This window comes from Mesoplodon bidens (assembly GCF_964165515.1).
Source record: "Mesoplodon bidens genome assembly, chromosome: 5".
NCBI classification, from domain to species: Eukaryota; Metazoa; Chordata; class Mammalia; order Artiodactyla; family Ziphiidae; genus Mesoplodon; species Mesoplodon bidens.
Genome location: NC_138161.1, coordinates 99,149,931 through 99,169,452, shown reverse-complemented (window position 1 = coordinate 99,169,452; position 19,522 = coordinate 99,149,931). Strand labels below are relative to the sequence as shown.

At 42.1% G+C, this 19,522-nt stretch overlaps 2 protein-coding genes across 13 annotated transcripts in view; one reads left to right on the top strand and one right to left on the bottom strand.

Moving 5' to 3' along the window:
• The window catches only part of MCF2L2 (MCF.2 cell line derived transforming sequence-like 2), a gene marked incomplete at its 5' end in the record, with an annotated part of 240,613 nt that overhangs the window by 157,206 nt on the left and 63,885 nt on the right, over nucleotides 1-19,522 (top strand). The gene's annotated exons all lie outside the window — the stretch shown is intronic.
• B3GNT5 (UDP-GlcNAc:betaGal beta-1,3-N-acetylglucosaminyltransferase 5) lies at nucleotides 237-18,303 on the bottom strand. Of its 12 annotated transcripts, none has more exons than XM_081235560.1 (4): nucleotides 17,005-17,532; nucleotides 14,057-14,162; nucleotides 11,357-11,549; nucleotides 237-4,580 (listed from the first exon to the last, which is right to left on the bottom strand). In XM_081235560.1, the coding sequence occupies exon 4, from the start codon at nucleotides 4,047-4,049 to the stop codon at nucleotides 2,904-2,906; it is 1,146 nt and encodes a 381-aa protein (XP_081091686.1). In that variant the 5' UTR covers nucleotides 4,050-4,580; nucleotides 11,357-11,549; nucleotides 14,057-14,162; nucleotides 17,005-17,532; the 3' UTR covers nucleotides 237-2,903. The 12 variants fall into 12 exon arrangements, with proteins under 12 accessions (XP_081091686.1, XP_081091685.1, XP_081091687.1 ...); XM_081235559.1 differs by having other exon boundaries at nucleotides 11,357-11,545; XM_081235561.1 differs by lacking the exon at nucleotides 11,357-11,549 and adding an exon at nucleotides 8,109-8,351 and having other exon boundaries at nucleotides 237-4,589.

Sequence of the window (19,522 nt, the reverse complement as noted above, 5' to 3'; positions counted from 1 at the left end):
CCCCACTTAGACATTCCAGCATAAATCTTTCAACAAACAAAAGAAGCATTTTAGATGGCTCCACAATGCAGAGGACACAATAATACTCTATCATGGGCACAGCAGCAAGTCTGAACAGGAAATAGGATTACGATCATGTACTACAGACCTCTCTGACATTAAACAGAACTAGTTGATTATATAAACAAATGGTGTTCACACAGGAGTTTAAAAACCTTTGCGAAAATACACATCTGTTGACAATTTTCAAGTTGTTTATTGGAAATCATAGATTTATTTTTAAAAACCCTCTATTTTGCCATATAAGAGCAAAATTCAAATAATATAAATATTTAACATTTTGGTATAAAATTAATAATATGGAAAAAAGACGCAAACCAACCAAGAGGTAAAAAGTTTTTAGCAATAACACTGTGTATAACTATCAGTTGACCATCCAGGCTAAGAGTTTATTTTCCCTTTACTGATGATTTTTAAAAGACAGCCTTGCACTGGAGCACCAAAAAGTTTTTTCCTTCCTTTTTAAAAGGTTGGAATCCTTTATTTACAATTATTCTTCTCAGTACTTTACGTCTGATGAAGGAAGAGTCTAGCAATTTCCTTCTTATTAAAAAAAGGAAGTGCCTTCATATTTCCTTCATATTTAACTGTTTCATTCTATTTTAAGCAAAAATAAAAAGACGAACACAATTGAGGGGAGCTCTTTCACAAATAAATAACTGTTTCACAAAAGTATTGCTGTAAACAAGATCATTTTGATGGCCAGAGAGACACTGATGTTTTCAACCAATGGCAAATTTAAACAGTTACAAGTATAGATACACAGGGCATATATATGGCCAAAAGACAAATGGTTATTAAAGGATCAACTAATAAAAATTAATTATAAACCTGCTTTGTCAAAATGCACTTTTGTTCTCTACCGTTTTTTAAATTGGTCAGAAAATTAAAACTGTAATGATCTAAAAACCCTGAACCTACTCTAAAAGTAACTAAAAACTAGAATGTTTGATACCATAGTTTTGACATGAGTTAAAAATTTTAAATTATCTGAGCAATCAATGTAAACAAGCTTCAATTTTCAAAATAGAAAAAAATTAACAAAAAATTTCTGTAAACATTGAGAAGCTACCTGCAACAAATTATACATATCATCATCCCGTTGTGTATACTGAGAATTCTTTTTTAGTTTTTTTGCATGTTTCAGACACCTTATTAAGTGATACATCTTAGTTTTCCCTAACAGGAGCCTCTGCAGACAAAGGGTTTATAATCAGTTCAACTGCTTTTGCTGAAGTCACTATTTTGGCTTTCATATAATCCCCCTAACAACAGACATCACCTAGTTCTTTCTGTAGTGAGGGAGGTTGTTTGCATCATAGCCACATTTTTATCCTGCTCTGTAAAATAAATGTAGCGCGCTATTGGATCTCAGCCACATCTCTTTGATTACAAGAAACATACAGCTTTACAAATGCTTTAAATCTCATTCTGGTGGCTTTTGTATCACTTTCATTCTACTTTGAAGTTGGAAATATTTATAAGTTGAAGATAACCTCTGACAGTTGTTGTGATGAAAGAGTAGATTTTTAAAAAATACTACAGCTTTCGGGCCTCCCTGGTGGCGCAGTGGTTGGGAGTCCGCCTGCTGATGCAGGGGACACGGGTTCGTGCCCCTATCCCGGAGGATCCCACATGCCGCGCAGCGGCTGGGCCCGCGAGCCATGGCCGCGGAGCCTGTGTGTCCGGAGCCTGTGCTCCGCAACGGGAGAGGCCACAGCAGTGAGAGGCCCGCGTACAGCAAAAAAAAAAAAAAAAAAAAAAAAAAAAAAAATACTACAGCTTTGACTTGATGTTTAATACTCTCAATTTTAAAAGGTGAACTCAGAACAAAGTACTGTGGTTTATGAGACCCTGTTGGAGAGGGGTGAGCTAATTTTAGTAATCATTTTTATTTTATAGATTATGGAGAAAAGAGGCTTTTAATGTTCTATCTTTCCTTTTGAATTCTTCCTCATTATTATATTCCTCTATGCAAACTACATTCAAATAGCTGCCTTAAAAACAGACCCATATTGAATATTTAAAAACCAGTTGAAAAATTCTTTAAATTAAAATCAGCTTATTTGAATTAACAATGATTTCTCTCTAGAGAAGGACCCCGGACCCCATGAGTAAGACACTGTCCATGTTTTGTGTCATTTTCTAATAATCAGAAAGAACCATAATAAGGTACTAGTTAGGGCAGAACTAATGACTTCTCAAATTTCACATTAAACTTTGAAAAAAAGATATGAATATATTTAAAGTGACTCCAACACTATCCAGGTAAAATAGCTACATGGATGTGACAGTAAGTGATTTGGCAGTTTATAGAGAAATTGTGTACATTTTCCTAAATCTCCTCCGAAGAAGAGGAAACTTCCTTTTACCAGATTCATGTACTTTCTTCTATGCTAATCCTCTCCTGCCTCCACCAACTCCATCAAGTGCTCTTTAATCAAAATAAACTTGTATACCTGGTCTAACAATATACCCATTTCTTTGAAATGTTGTACTATACACTTACTTGGTATTTTCCAAAAGCAGTTATTCTAACACCTAGGCACCGTAATAACTTCTCTACACCTCTAATATACACGTGGTACTGTGAACTTGAAATTCCCTTTAGTTTTGTTTTCATAAACCTTGTCTAAATATAAATTCCTTGATATGAATTTAGGCAAGTAGATAAGTTATATTGAAGGGCTTCTAGAATCAAAGAAACATTCTGATAGACGGGGCTTTCAAAATATTTCTTTGTTCTTCATATTCACTTCACTTATGGTATAGACAAACATTTAAAGGTTTTTTCATCCACGTCTGGCTCAGTGACAGTGAAAACATACAACATTCAAGTACTATTAGGCAAAGGCAGCCCTACACGGATACGTATCCACATAGGTCAGTTTGCAAAGGAGGACTATCTTAATTATTCTGCAGTATATTTGACCAAAGAAACCTTTTGAAATCATTTTTACTGTGGGGTCTGTGGCATCCTTCCAAAGGTCCTGAAGGTCTTCTACATGCCCATGAGATGTCATCATTTTTTCATAGATGCAGGGATGATAAGGAGTTTTACCTTCCCCGGAGAAAAACACATGGTTTTGTGGTACTATCCCTATTTTATTGGCACAGAGGCCCATGAACACATCGTCTATGTAAAGACTAGAGTTAAGTGTCTGTGATGCCTCATAGACTTTGGCGGCTACATCACCAGAGATCACGTAGGCAGCTCCTGCAGTATAGTCAGGGTAAGCCGGCCACTGGTACATTTCATAGGAGACATAGTATTTGCTGCTTTTGTCTCTGACGGGAGGGGCACCACGATGAACACGACCAATCCAAAAGTCTTGAACACCAATTCGTTCTAAACTTTGAAGGTATTCAATAAGATTTGGCATGTGAATAAATATGTCATCATCAGCAGTCATAAGGAATTTGGCATGTGGACAAAAGCTATTTGCCCACCTGAACTGCAGAAGAAATTTAAGAGTAAGATTATAGAAAGAATCAGCAAAGGCTTGCTGAATTATATCATTGTACATCTGATCTTCCCAAACCAGTCTTCTCTGAAGTCTTTCTCTTGTCAGTGGGTCAGAAGGTGTTCCTAAGACAAACAGAGTTTTAATGTTGGTGTTAAGTTGAGAGCGAACATACTTCTCATTGCCCCATGTTTTCCTAATGGCAGAACGGCGATTGTAGTTTTCGGGAGCAGTCTTTACAAACAGTAAGAGCAGGACGTCTTGGGTTTGACACTTCTCTTCATGGTTTATCAAGTACTGGAAGCGAGGAGCCCCATCCTCACTGTGCTTAAGAGACAGGCTATCATTCACAAAGTCGTAGCTATTTATGAGGTATCTGTAAGAGTAGGACTTCATATGGCTCACGATGTGGTTATCGATCGATATCCAGAAGAACATGAGGCTTAGTACAAAACAAGTGGCAAATAACTGAATAAATTGCCATTTTTTTACTCTCCTGCCACTAACAAACATTCTGACGTCCATTCAGGTCTGTATTTAGGGTCAGTTTTAAATGGGTGCTTCCTTCTTCAAGACCATAGGACTTTGTATTCTGTAGAACAGATGTCCATGTTGGTCATTAAAAATGTAAAAGGAGCTTCTTATTTCACAAAATATTTTAATACCATTTTTTTCGGAAAGGGGAGAAAACGGAACACACTGCAGAATGAGGACACTGGCACATCAGAATGCTCCCACTCTGACATCCTTCATTAAGTTCGGGATTGGCCTTACGCAGCTATTCTGTGTACTCCTTTTTGTGAAAGTTAAGTGCAACCTATTAGATTTAGGAAGAGAAAAAATGACAAGTGAATAGGTTACTGAGTTACCAAAAAGAAACAGACTACTCTTAATTCCTTAAAAACAATATGTAACCTGACTGATCTGGACAAAAGGTGATGGGGCAGCTGGTGTTGCGTGGAGGCATACAGCTGTTTATTTTTTCAGGGGAATCCAGGGAAAGGGAAAGAACCACTCTCTACCATCTTCTCATTCAGAATACAGAGACCCTTTTCTCTTCTCAACCTAAAAAAAAAAAAAAAAAAAAAAAAAAAGCATCCAGTATGTCTATCATCTTATATACTTAAAGTTCAAATTTCTCAAATGGTTGTATCGATGAATCTATTGACTTGGAATACACTCAGGATGAAAGCAGCTATATAGTTCAGGGAATAATACTGAATGAAAAGGAAGTTCCTAATAGTAAAAATCCATTAAAGCTTGCCCCAGACAAGGCAGGAATAGGAGTAAGATTTTTTTTTTTCAAATCAAGGTTCATAATCAAGGAGTTGAGATATGCTTCTCAAAAGCATAGTCCAAACTCTCTCTAACCAAAGTGACTTTTCTGTACAGTCATCTTCTTTCTGTACTTTTCCATTTGGAAACTCCACAGGCACCTCAAATTTAACATGTTTTTAAAACTGGGAAGCCACAGGATTATAACCAACAAGCACTGTCTTTGTAGTCAGGCAATTTGAACACCAGTGCTGGCTCAGCCACTTACTGTATGTTGTACTTTATCATGCATCTAACTCAGAAATCTAAAAAATTCTAATAACACTGCTTAATTTGAAGTCTTAAATGGGGAGATTAAATGGGAACATACATAGAGGTATAGCTAGAGGAAGGTAGAGGGATAATAATTACCTGCACATGGGGGTACGCAAATGCCATTTCTACTGTCTTCTCCCCTAAAATCTGTTTCCATTTTTTCTTTGTGTCTGACTGCACTTCATGTGTCTGTGCCAGAAATCTGGAAGTCCTTCTTTCCCTCCTCTTCTATATCTAATTATTTAATCCTGTGGATTGATTCTTCTAAACCTCTCTTCACCCTTTCATGTTATCTTCACTTCTCAGCCAGACAGTACAGCTGACTGAAAGATCTCTGGCCAACCCATCCTCCCCACAGAGTGACCTTTCTAAAACTCAGATCTAACCATGAGACTACCTGAGCTCTTGAAACCTCTTCAGATGCTCTCCAGTAGTTGACAATACCAAATTATTGGCTGAAAGCTCAGACACCCTTGCTATTTCACACACACCAGCCTTTGCACCAGCAGTCCTGTGGCCTGTTAGCCCCACTCCCCTTGCTAAAGGAAGTCTACTAGTCCTAACTAAATTCTACAGGCATCTGCCTCTGGGAAGTCTGAATTGGGCCCCCTGCTCTTACCTGTACTGCCATAACACCTTTTTTTTTCTTTTTTTTCAAAAATTTTTATTGGAGTGTAGTTGATTTACAATGTTGTGTTAGTTTCTGCTGTACAGCAATGAGTCAGTTATACATACACATCATATCCACTCTTTTAGATTCTTTTCCCATATAGGCCATTACAGAGTATTGAGTAAGAGTTCCCTGTGCTATACAGAAGGTTCTTATTAGTTATCTATTTTATATATAGTAGTGTGCATATGTCAATCCCATCTCCCAATTTATCCCTCCCCCGCTTTCCCCCCGCTAACCATAAGTTTGTTTTCTGCATCTGTGACTCCATTTCTGTTTTGTAAGTAAGTTCATTTGTACCATTTTTTTAGATTCCACATGTAAGTGATATTATATGATATTTGTCTTCCTCTGTCTGACTTACTTCACTCAGGATGACAATCTCTAGGTCCGTCCATGTTGCTGCAAATGGCATTATTTCATTCTTTTTTATGGCTGAGTGATATTCCATTGTATATATGTACAACATCTCCTTTATCCACTCATCTGTTGATGGACATTTAGGTTGCTTCCATGTCCTTCCTGGCTATTGTAGCCACAACACCTTCTTACATCCATCTTCTTGTACTGAGATTTTTTATTTAACTGCCTCTGCCCAATTACACTGTGAACTCTGACCCAAGGCACGAGATAGATGCCTTGTTGTAGATACCCTACCTCAGCATCCATGTCAGTGCCTGATACCTAATAGGCGTTCTCTGAACGCTGGTGCAAAGAACCATGCTGGGGGTGGAGCCACCTGTCACTCAAACAGCTGGTCACTTGGGAAGAACTGGGGTCAGGATGCCCAGCCAGGTACCACCTCAGATGAGGCCCCCGCCACCACTGCCTGCCAGTGTCCTCCCTTTCCTCCTACCACTAGGAGACAGCACCACCCTTCCTTGAGGATTCTGTCCCCAGTGCTTACCACAGTTAAGATGCAACCTTTTGCCTGGAGAAGCAGGCTGTCCCCTCAGGCTTGACACATCAGTCTCCTGGGCTTTCAACAGACTGACAGGGAAAGGACAATGCAGATTCCAGGATGTCCAGGCTGGCGGAGTAGCTGAGCCCACATCACAAGCCCCGGGGCAAGGGCTTTGCTTTTGTGCCCAAAGACCTCATCCTCAAGTCCCCTACCCTTTGCCTCTGATAAAAAACCAGTTGCACACACTGAGAGCACCAGGCAGTACCGGCCTAACCTGGGCTGTGGGAATTCCTTCTTGACTTCAGGCCTTTCACATCCCCCCAGGATTACTCCACATGAGGGTGATAACTGCAAAAGCCAAGCAGGCGAAAAGTCCAAGGAGGACAGGAGATTAGAACCAAGCCTCAGTGAGACTTTGTCTAGAGATAATCAGCACAGGCATCTTATCCCCAAGGGTAGAGATTTTTAAACTGCTAGCACGCGTAGGAAGCCACAAACAGCTTTAAAAAAAAAAAAAAGAAAGAAAGAAAAGAAAAAGGAAGAACAGAATAGATAATGGCAGAGTGCATTGAAAGTAGTAAGTATAAGTATTGTTTTGTGAAACTTTAAGTGTTGTGTCTATATACCTTTAGGGTTGTAAAGTAAAATGCATTTTTATTGTGCTTTACTGTCAAAAAAGGTGAGGAATACTACTCTAAGGGCTAGATCAACGTTGGTAATTTCCCCCTTAGTTTGGCTGGTCATGGCGGACCAAATGCTCTAGGGTAGGGTGAAGGACAGCAGGAAGCATCCATTTCTGATGATGGCATCTGCCTACACTTTGCACAATCACTTTCACTGGCTTGCGGGGAGTGGGGCACTTCCTCTCCGTCTTAACAGTGCTCACTTAGATAAGGTCCATCTCTGAAGGCCAAAACCCCCTTCTGCTTCTTCCACGATACATACTGAAGGAACTGGAGGCTTACTGCAAAGTAACAGGGAATCCCTAACGGCAGATTTTAAGACAGCCTAAGTGTTTAAGAATTCTAAGAAAATTCTCAATTGAAACTAATGTGCTGTTTCTATCCCAAGAGATCCTGGGAAGGAAACAAAGAGGAGAGTAACCTTTGGAACCACAGGCAAAACTAGCTTCCCATTTCTGAGCAGCTGCACTCAGTAGTATGTTCCAAGGGCAGCTTGCTTTGCACCTATTCACAGTTGTTTACAACCTGGAGCTTCTTGCTAGACAATCAGCCCACCAGCCCAACTCCACCAGCACCCACTCGCACACTGCACTCACAGAGGCCCTAGTCTCTCTCCCATGAATGGGGTCTGTTACTCAGCCAGGTGGAGTGTTGCTGCTAACATTGCTATTACAGCCAAGCAGCCAGCCCATAACATTGGTTTTGTCCCCTCCCTACCCCGCCATGTATGTATTTACCTCATTTTCCTACATTTCTTCAGTTGTTCCCAATTGGCCTCTAAGAGTCACAACTGTTTTCTTAAAAATGAAAAAGAACTTGTCACAAAGCCAACAACCCACGCTACTTCTTTAGGCTCAGCACAGCGTGTGAAGTTCTAAGACACGGTTTCTCCACCCGCAGCTGCTTGAATTGTTGGAGCCACTGTTTACGTCAGTCATAACCAATTCTCCCTGATAGTGTTGATGTGATGAGGGGAAGACCTAGGAACGGTAAACAGCTCTTATAGAGGACCCAGCTTCTCTTATAACAAAAGAACACCCCAACTCCTCCAAAGTGAACTTAGTCACTAGCACGGCCTTTTCCAACCAAAAGCAAAAACACCTCCATGGTCTAAATTCATTTGTTACAACTAAATAACATTGCCCCAGCCCTGGCTTTGCTGATGGAGACCACACACAGGCAATCAAGGCCCACCCTCTGGTTCACACAGTCATAAAGCTTTTCTAAAGCACATCCTCTAGCTTCTGTATTCAAAGTGCTGGGTTGGGGGCTATAGAGAAGCCCACAGGCCTCCCTGACCTGAAGAAAGAAAATGCTAGGCCTAACAGGAAACAAAGCGATCCCAATAATGATTGTGAACTCAGCAACCATCCACAACAGAATGCTGTGGGTGCAGCTTCCTTTGTGCCTGCAGTGCGGCTGGGTGACCAATGAACAGGTTGGAACCAAGGCTACCCAGTTTGGGGCCAGATTTATTGTATAACCTCGGGCACCCCTCACTGCACTCTGCTATGGTGACTTAATCTGCAAGCTGGGGGCAAGGATCAAAGTATTGTTACGGAGGGGATATAAAAATTACAGATGACTTCAGAGCCTGCTGAGAGAACAGGACAAAGAGCTGGTTAGAGGAAAATATGCAAATATTTGGAATATAACTTGGGTTTGCTTCTATCTGGATTGAGAAGCAACAGATATTCTTAGTATTCTCTTTCCTAATAGGAGTTAGTCAGAAGAATAAGAACAGAAGTTGAGTAGGAACATCAGAAAAGAAGGTAGCAGACCCCACCCCAAATACTTTTCAGTCTGGGAGCTGTGCCCCTCAGCCACTCAAGAATATTTCTTCACGACAGAGCTCTTTAAACTTTTCTGATTAAAAAGAACAAAAACAAAAAACAAAAATAAAAAGAACAAAAACAAGAAAGCCTCTTGCATCTAGAGGCTACAAGTTTCCCAAAATGAACCCTGATGTTTTTCTACTTCACTCCTGCTGTCAACCCATTTCTTTGTTGAGTCTACTTTTGTGATCCTAAAATATTACGCAAAATCTGCTGTAAATTTTGACATTTTAATCAAGATGATGAGGTCGGCATTTTAAGTTCAAGTTAAACAACCTCAGTGTCCAGTGTTTCAGTTAATCCTATAAGTGTGTGAGTATTTGCTATGGAAATACCCCAGGCACAGTGGGAGTCATGAAGTCGTATTTTCTGGTCTCTGCTCTGAAAGCACCTACAATCTAGTTGAGACAAGACTCATGGTGCCCATGTGAAAACACGGTTCCCCCAGACAGCAACGGGGATGTCACAGTAAGGTACAGACAGTGTGTTGGCACTAATCTGGGTCATACAAACTCCAGGCACAATAGGAGTGTCCCCAGGAGTAGAGATCAGTGACAGTTGGATCAGAAGGGCCTGAGGATGAACAGGATTTAGGTGGCTGCATTAGGACAAGCAGTCTGTTTCAGGCAAGAAAGGAAAGAAACAAAATATGGCAAATACTTGAGAAACAGGCATGTGTTTGAAAGCAGGAGGTTGGGGTGTACTTATGGAGAATCTTGAAAATAAGGCAGAGAAGCCAGTGAGTGCCCAGGGCAGCAAGTCCCAGAAGTTGCCCTTTTTGTTTTTAGTGATAACTCCCTTGTCAATATTTATTAAACTTTATGCAAAAATCTGGCAATGGTACGCAGGATGGATGCAGGATGCCTGGAGATCGGACACTGGTTATATCAGGGCCTCGTACTGAAGCAGAATGAGGAAAGGAGGGTCTAGTCTAGGGTGGTAGAAGTGGGGAGGGAAGGAAGGAATAAAGAAGACCTTCTCAAGAAAAACAAAACCCCAGTGGTACGTGATGAGTGACAAGTAAAGGAGTAAAGGAGAGGAGAGAAACCTAGTTTCAAGCATTCCTGACAAAAGAGGGAACACTGGTCTCCTGAGTTTGGAGTGAGGAGGGGACATGTTTGGCTTTAGGCTGCGTTGACTGAGATGTTGGAGAGACAGCAGGTAGAGGAGTCCAGTAGGTAACCTGAGCCTGGAGGCAGACAGGACTGAAGGTCCGGTGGGCACCCTGCGTGGAAAGACGATGGAGGCTATGAACATGGGTGAGCTGTCCAGTGGGGGAGCTGAGCAGAGGCCTGGAACAGTAAACTCTGGGGAAGGAGAAGGGGGAGGAGTAAGAAAAAACAGGAACTAGCTTAAAGGGCTGGTTCGTCAGAAAATTAAGATGGGGTAACAAAGAAAATTAAGATGGAGACAGTCGGAAGGCAGGACTGTCAAGGCTAGTCCTGGCGCTGAGTGGGAAGACAGACGTGGAGCAAACAGTGAGAGCTGTGCTGGGAGCGCAGGGGGCTCTCAAGGTGGGGCTGGGTGGACTTAGGGAAGCCATCTTCCAGGAGGAGAAGCAGCACTGAATCTAGACCTGAAGGCTGAGTAATGTTAACTAGAGAAACCAGTGGGTTTGAATTCAAAAATGCATATACTTTTGTGTCCACTCCTTTGTTTCTTGACCACTGTTTCTGGCCATCATTGTAATATATTAACAACATCCAATCTTGGGGAAACTATATTTCTACATCTTACTCAGTAGACATACAACACTCAGAAGCCTAAGGAACCCTTGTTTTATGGTGTAGGTGCCATTTTGTTCACGTTACTTCCCACACACTCAAGACAACTTACCAGCAACAAAGTCATTTATGTGGCTTCACTTAGAACTGCATTTCTTCTGAAATTTCAAATTCCAGTCCACTCTCTCTTCAGCCACAACCTCTAAATATTCATCTGGAATCCTCTGTGCCCCCCGCCTGCCCCCTAACACCCCGGGTCCAGCCAGCCATCTCCTGACCTTTCTTCTACCTGCCTCCCTGTCTCAGATGCAGGATCACCTGGCACCTTTGCCCTCCTCTCCCTGGTTCCTGGCCTTCCACCCCAGCAACCCCAGACCTTGGGTCATTCCTGTCTTCTCTACAACACCTGCGGGCTGCTGGAGAAACATAACGCATCAGGCAGACAGCATCACCGCAAGTGGCAATACTCAGCTGTGGGCAGAGTACTCAAGGCTGTGTGGCCATCCTCCACTTGTCCTGGACCTTCTCCCTCTCCCAGGCTCTTCACCGGCCATGCTACATCATTCCCCCTCTCCCAAGGCCTGTCCTCCTCCTCTTAGCTGATGACTTCCCCTCCTGCCTCACAGAGAAAGGAAAAGACACCACACACATTCTCACCATCTCATCCCACATGTGCTTCCTCTTCGGGAATTCCCCAGGCTGGCCAGCCCTCTCCATTCCCTCTATAAAGCACACTGACCACTGTCAGGGGAGGGTAAGGGAGAGGCAAGTGAGGCAGTCGTTTGGGGCACAAACTATTAAAGTGATAAAAGTATGACTACAGACTAATGATGCTCCTCCAGTAAGTCACAGATTTTTTTTAAAAGCCTCAATACTTGATACTTTTATGCTTCAGCTTTCATGACTTAAAGTCCCATGTGAGACACAATTTTTGGTTCCTTTCCAGGCATAACTCAAAGGAAAGAAAGATAACATTTTCTCTCCCATCTTTATGTTGCATTTTGTTCTACATTCCAAGTATTTTTTTTTCCTGGCTTGTTCTGATCATCTATTCCCTATTAAATATAGCTAGAATCAATCCTCAGGAGCCAAACTGCCATGTTAAAGAAATCAGGAATAAAAAGCCCTGAATTTACTGGAAAGGCTATAATTTGATCTTCATAGATTTTTTTCTTAGTAAATTGGTCGTAGTAATTGGTGCTCAGAAACACAACTGGTTACTGTTTAGCACTATTTCCCTTTCTATTTGCTCAAGAAGGAAGGAAGCAACCTGAATTGTGAATTTACAACTCATATTTTAAGTGGGAAAAATTAGATATTCTCTCAATTATATTTTATTCTTTAATCAAATTTCCAATATAAGGCTGTAAAAAAGGACAAATTCCACTCAACAGCTGTCTTTAGGTGTTTTGTGGCTGTGACTAGCTATGAAACTTTAGCTCAAGCCATGGGCAAAGATTACAAGCCATTTGGAATTGTTATCCCTCCACAAAGAATACATTTTTAGAGTTAGTTCTTGATCCAGTGTTAGTCCAAAGACTTTAAATTTCAACTCTGCAAGCATGGATATGGGACAGTGGGAAAAGCTGGTTAGAAAATGTATTGCTCCCCACTTATGTAAACTAAGTTATATGTTTCTTTATAAGTTAAACATGGGTGTCGATTTCTCTTTGCTGGTTATGGGAAAAATAAAGACAGGGAAATACAAAATGACCAAACAAGTAAAGACAGGCTCTAAGTAAAGATAAGCACTAAGGAAACTGGTGACAGAGGGATTATAGAGTATATATTTCAGAGGAATTATATTAAAAGTTGCTGAAATTTCCCAGTAACCAGTTTGATTATACAGAATTTGAAACAAACAAAAAAGCTGAAATATAAAGAGGGTCTCAGAAAGGTCAAGCACTTGTTTTTCTAAGCTTGGCCTTCTGTATTCATTCTTGAGGCATATTTGTTTGGGTTGACAGGGCTGCTTGCTCTTTAAATACAATTCTTAACAGTTTTGTTCTTGCCTACTTAAGGAACAAACTTCTCTTTATGCCCAGTCTAGCAACAGTTACTAACTTGGTGTGTTTACTGTGCACCAGGCTCTGTTCAGAATGCTTTACATATATAGTAACTCTTTAAGTCTCACAACAACCTATGAGGGAGAAATTATCTCCCCATTTTGCAGAAGAAGAAACTGAGGCACTGAGACATGGGATTAGCCATGTAACCTCCATAAATTCCAGACCCTGTGGCAGCTCAGAAGCACCTAATCAGTTACAGCCCTGTCCCTGAGCTCCTCACCTGCCTTTTCTGGCACTGGCACAGCTGCTCTTCCTGGAGCTCACAGCAGGATGGGAGGACAGGGAAGCAGGTAGGGCAGAACCAAGAGAAGCAACCCAAGGCAAAAGATTTGCTTCACTGTCTAAAGTTTGGAGTCATTTATGTTTTGCTACCACCTGCACTTCGCCAGAGCTTGTTCTTATTTTCTTTGTAACATACCCTTTTCCTAACCTTCCATCTCAAGTTTCCCTCCTTCCTTTTCTTGATCTCAGTAGCACTAGACAATGGGCAAAAGTTACCATGTAAGTCTGGGTCCTTTGGGTACATAAAGTCTTTCCTGCACAAGGAAGATTGGGGAATTTAAGGGTGGAGATTCAAAGTGGTAGAAGGGGGTAGAGAAAAAGTAAGAAGGAGGGAAGGAGAAGAGAGTAAAACGTATAGGACTCAGAGAGGATGTTTTAAGCAAGTATTCAATGAATAAGTATTGGATGAGATAAAAGGAGAGGAGTCGTACACAGCTGAGGTCAAATTATGATATGAAAAATAGTTATTTCAAAATAGGGTGACAATATAACCTGGTATAAACCTGTTACATAAGCTATGCACATTAGCTTGTTGTCCAATGGCAGTTCATATGTCCCGTTCTGGACACATTTGATTGTGGGTTCAGAGTGCAAAAAATAAAGGTCTAAAACATAAGAGATATTTATAACACATTTCTGTCTCAGCTGATCAACATTTATTATAAGTTAACTACCATTTAAGCACCTGCCCTATCCCAGGCATTATGCTGCACAGCCCTGAAAGTAGGTAATACCTACATTTAATTCATTCAACAAATATTAATTTATCACATACTGTGTAGTAGGCCACAGACGGGATGCTGAGAGGGCTTCAGAGATGTTTCCAGTGTAGATCCCCTAACAGAGTAAGAAAATGTTCCGGTGCAACCTTGAATCTGGACCTGATGGGGTCAAGAGAGTAGAAAAATCAAGAGTTTTAGAATGTGAACAAAAGTAATTTATATTCTGCTGCTTCCATTTACTAATCACATGAGCTTGATCTGTCTCTAAACCTTGTACCAACAGTGTTTTCTGAGGATCATTTGAGAAGATTTATTGACAAAATGTGGTCCAAATCAGGGGTTTGATATATGCTAATTTCCTTTCTCTAGAAATTGTTGATGCATCTTTACCATGATGGTTTAGTTAATAGATGGCTGATATTTTTTATGGGTTATTCTCCTTTCAAAGTGATGAGCTATACTCTTTCTTCTCAAAAATATTTATTAAATATGAGGTTTTTGAAATACTGACCTGATTGCTAAGGGCCACTAATACATCTCAAATACTGTTGTGACTGAGAACGAGGTATCATTCCTAATTGACTGAATATGGTCTTCCATTATGCTTTACAGGAAAGAACAATATTGTTCCCACAAGCACTTAAAAATACATTTCAAATGACACAGCCAAAAGTAAGGCCCTGTAAATTATGGAGAGGGAAACCTGAGTTGAGTCATCTTTTTAACTTACTTTGCTTAGAGCACAACCAAAACGTTGTCAAAAGAGTTGTAGAAAAGGAATAAAAGAGACAAAATATGAAATTTCAGGGAATCTTAAGCTGGGTAATAGTGCTCTGAACTTGGAATTTAGGGGGCTTATTGCCTGCAGACTTGGTAGAACATTCCTTTCTGTTAAAAAAAAAAAAAACTGGCTTCTAGTGTTAAAACGTTCACTATGGAAGATAAATAAGTTACTGGTCAAAGCCAGCCTCTGAATTTCTAGCATTAAAATGCAAAAGGAAATCACTTTTGTTTATTCAAAGTTTACATCTCACCTGATCAAGTTGCTTATCTTTAAATATGAATTCTTATATCTCTTTTATATACGCAAACTGTAAGAAAAATATTCTAGATTTACACTGTTCTGGCTAAATCTTTGCTGGCAGAGATTCTATATGTAATAGCAGGGTTCTTGCAATAATTTGCTCTTCCTCAATTTCTGGAACATAGATACAATGTATACATCTCCTCACAAGATTATTCCACAATGGAATAAAATAATGGCTATGGAAATATTCCCAAAAAGGTATAATGTGCCATAAAATGCAAAGCTAAGATTTGTTCAATTGAGTATATATAACATTCCAAAAAGACAGGATACATTTTGTTACTTTGAGAAGAAATCATTTCCTTCTGAATTTTTCCCAGTTTCTTTCTACCACATCCCATGTTCTGTTATGTAGACTCTAGTGCAGTTGGTCCTCAGAAAGAACTCTACCTTGACAATTTGAAAGTCACCGAGTACAATGATTCTAGCCAAAGTGACCCATTTTAAAAGGTGACCCATTTCAAAACCCATGAGTTATTATTCAAGCTGTTCTATATTTGAGAATTTGAAAGTTATTTACTTTTCTTACAATCTCATTTGAATCAGTCTTTTATAAAAGGGAAACTTGATCTCTATTTTAATGAAATATAATGTGCCATTTTTCCTTGCTAAAGCCTGCACTTTATGTTGAAAACTCTTCTCCATCTTCTGATGGTTTGTGTTTGTGCATGGGTGTGTGTATGTGTGTGTGGTCAAAGCATTTGTGTGCAATATCATCTATGCCTCCTAAACATCCCTCATGTCTCACTTCCTCAGAAACAGCCTCTCTGAGCTTCAGCTTGAACTCTCCCTGTCACAACACTCATTCCCCTCTTCAGGTTTCCCGGTGAGCACCTGGAGGGCTGAGATTAGTCAGACTGAGTCACCCTCTTCCTCAGAGGGTGCTCAGTAAACACTCAAGGAGAGTGCCTGTGGGAGAGGGGATGGGAGAGAGTGAAGGGGAGGGAAATCATTTTAAGTATTTAATGGAAACATTTCAGGTATTGAATTTATCTTCTTTAAAAAAAAAAAAGAGTTGACTCCAAAGAGCAGCTCCCCCCTCTCCCCCGCCCTGTCACAGGATATAAAATCTACCATAAGTTTCTTTTGAAAAAGTTAAAACCTCAGGTGCTAATCACCAATCCCCCTTTCAGAAAGTTCAGGATGGGATCTTTTCAGCGCCACCACTGAATACAACTACCATCAATCATCCTTTTCTGGGTCAGTTTCAGCTTCTCACACCCTTCTCCCTTCCCCCATAGGGACCAGGCAAAGTTTCCCAAAATAAAGGCACAGAGGAACAAATCCAGTTCTAATGGATTTACTTGCATCAGAGAATTACCCTAAATATTAGCTCCAAGCCACCACCAGCCACGGAGCGATTACAACTTTGGTGTCCCTTTAACACGACCCATAAACTATGATAACCAACACTGGGAAAGAATATTGTAATGTGTGTAGTCAGAGTCGGATGAAAAGTTCCTACTCTGGACCTACGTAAGTGGTATCTGAGTAAGCAACTGACTCTGTCACTTCAGGATGCAAAATAAAATTCAGCAGAGTCAAAGGAAAGCGTGGCAAAGACCTCCCCACTTAGAAAGAAGTCTCTTTTTCCAGTTTCCCCGCCTGCCTACTTCCTTGTCTCCATTTCCCCAGCCAGTAACTCACCGAAAGCTTCCCTAGTCTGGCGGTTTCCCAACTCCCAACACGACACAGGCTTTCTACCCGAGTTCACCCCTGCAGCCTAGGTGTGGCTGCAAGGTTGGGGGCCACCAGCCGGAAACGGAGGCCCGCAGGGCTCACTGTTCTCCTCCCGGCTCCGGCCAGTTTCGGCATCGCGGCTCGGCGGCCACCTCGCGGGAGCTCCGAGGAAAGGGGACCCCACCCGGCCCCGGGACACTTCACCCCGCCGGAGCTCCGGGCCCCCCAGCCTACCTGCTGCACCTGGGCGGAGGCTCGGCCCAGGGTCACGGTCGCCAAACGCCCGCCCGCAGGCCCGAGCAAACAAAGGCGCTCCGGAGAAGGAACGCGCCTCCTTCCCCACCGCGCTCTCGGGCTGCGGGCAGCCCTGACTCGCGGCGGGTAGGGCGGCCCCAGCTTCCCGACGCCCGGCCGGGCGCGCTCCGGACCAGTGTCTGCTCCAGCCGTGCTTCCCCGGCCCCAGCGCGCATTCCAACCTGAGCCACCGTGCGAACGCGCGTGCCTTCACCTCCTCGCGACTCGCTTCCCCTCTCGGCCCTGGAGACCTCGCCGAGGAGGCGGAACAGACTCCGAGTCTCCGGTCCTGCAGCCCGGGAATTGCTCCTGCGGAGAGGCGCGGCGCGGCGAGGCGGCCAGGCCGGGCAGGGGCGGGGCGGAGGCCGGGCCGTCCGGAGCCCTCCGCTGCGGACCGAGGGAGTCAGTCTCCCCTCACAAAGAACAAACCAGGCGGGGAGTTGAGATTTATCCCCGCCGAGCGGGCTAGAACTTACCACATTTAGTGATCCGGAAGAGAAGACTACATTTCCACCCACCAGGGGCCTGGGCCCCTGCTAGGATGCGGTGGGATGCAAAGCATTTTTTAAAATGGTACGATTGATCACATATATTAATTCCATATGAAACAACTGGTCTCCGTACAGTTTGCATTAGGAGGTAGAATTTGTTAGACAGGCGATCCATTCGTTCAGAACATGCAAAGATTTACTCATCTGCGGGAGATAAGTTTTGACTGAGTTGCAGTTCTCTGAGCACCTTATTTTCCTTTTCAGAGCAAGAGGTCTAAGGGCAGGCTAGACTTTAAAAGATCTCTTGTCACACCACTTACGCCTCGAGCTTCCGGGGGCCTCAGTGACAAAAGAAGGAAACTCTAATCTGCAGCATACAGCGACAGCGGTTCGTTTTAAGAATGCAGTGGGATGGTGGGGAGAGACTCACCCCGCCCCACCTTCAAGCCCAACTTAATTTCAAAGAGAGCTTAAAGCAAAACTCACCAAGTTCAAGCCCAGCTCCTCAAACTCCCAAATCGCTGGTCGGCTCTCCTCCCGGAAGCGAAGCTAAAGTCATGGGGGTCTCCGGAACAAAACTTGCCCGTTTTAAATCTTGGTCAGGGGCTGGGCAGCCGGCTCTCGGCTGGGCTCGCTTCCCCGAAGGGGAGCGGGCTGCAGAGGGCAGATTGCGGGGGACCCAATCAGGGGCTCCCAGCGGAGGATGGGGGCGCGGTCAGCGTGCCGCGTTTCCTGCCCCTCTTGGCGTCACTGACGAAGCCCAGTCTGGCCTGACCTTTGACGCTACCCCTGCGTGTTGGGGAAGGTGATGGGTCCCGCCCGAGTCTATTCCTGTCGGTGCATGGCAACTCCAGGAAGTGCTTCTCCACACCTCTTTAGTTAATTGAGATCATTTAGTCAGATCATCAACTGTGAGCTAGGATCCGCATGAATGTCCTCTTTGAGGTGTTTTTCCCATTCAAAATACTTAATACATGTAATAGGCAAAATCAGGAGAACATAAATTTCCACTGAATGGAAGAGATTATAAATAAATCCTTTATGGGTTTGGTTTTTTGTTCTCCAAATATTGTTCTAGCATCCTCCTCATATAACAAATATTATCATTTAACAGAGGTGATATTTTGAACGACTTTGTAATTGTATATATCTGAGAACATGACAGAAAACAAAAGATTAACCCATTACTTCAGTAAAATAAAAGCTTTGGATTTGGTATTGTAAAAGGAATGATAGGAAATGACTTAAAAGTAGATTACTGAATCAGTTTGAAACTGTAAATACAACATTGTACATGTTATTTCTAACTAGATTTTTAAGAGGTTTTGTAATTACTTTCTTTAAGCTCCTTAGTATACTTTCAACCATGCAGTTATTTTCTTTCATATATTACCTGTAGAAAGCATGGCTCGGTACTGCTATTATCAACTCAGACCACGTGGCATGTCAGACCACAGATAGAAATATTTAGGTAATGTGATTTGTAAGGGAATCACTGACAGTGACACATAAATAAGCTAATTTATTGTTAGTGCAGTGCAAATCACCTCCCTTTACCTATGCAAAATAAAACCCTGTTGGTAAGTAAACCCACAGACATCCCCCCCCAGGTATCATATGTGTATGTTGTATTTATGTACAAATGTTCAATTGCCATTATATTCCTGTCGGGTCATCTGGAACTAAGCCCACATAGGTGCAGGTGTCAGCATGTGTGTATTCCGCATGCTCGAACACATAGGACTGTACCCACAAAAAATACAGACTGAACCAAACATTGATAAATACATATAAAAATCACATTCACATCAGCCTATATGGAGATAGACAAACCAGACAGAGAAATGCTTCAAAAATAAGTCAGGAGATTGGTGAGAGGATGTGGGGCTTTTGGTGGGAAGATTGGTGAGAGGATGTGGGGCTTTTGTTTTTTTTTGTTTGTTTGTTTGTTTTTTGTTTTTTTCGTG

Coding starts and splice junctions, on each gene's coding strand:
- B3GNT5 (XM_081235563.1), bottom strand. CDS start 4,049: ATGGACGTCAGAATGTTTGTTAGTGGCAGGAGAGTAAAAAAATGGCAA.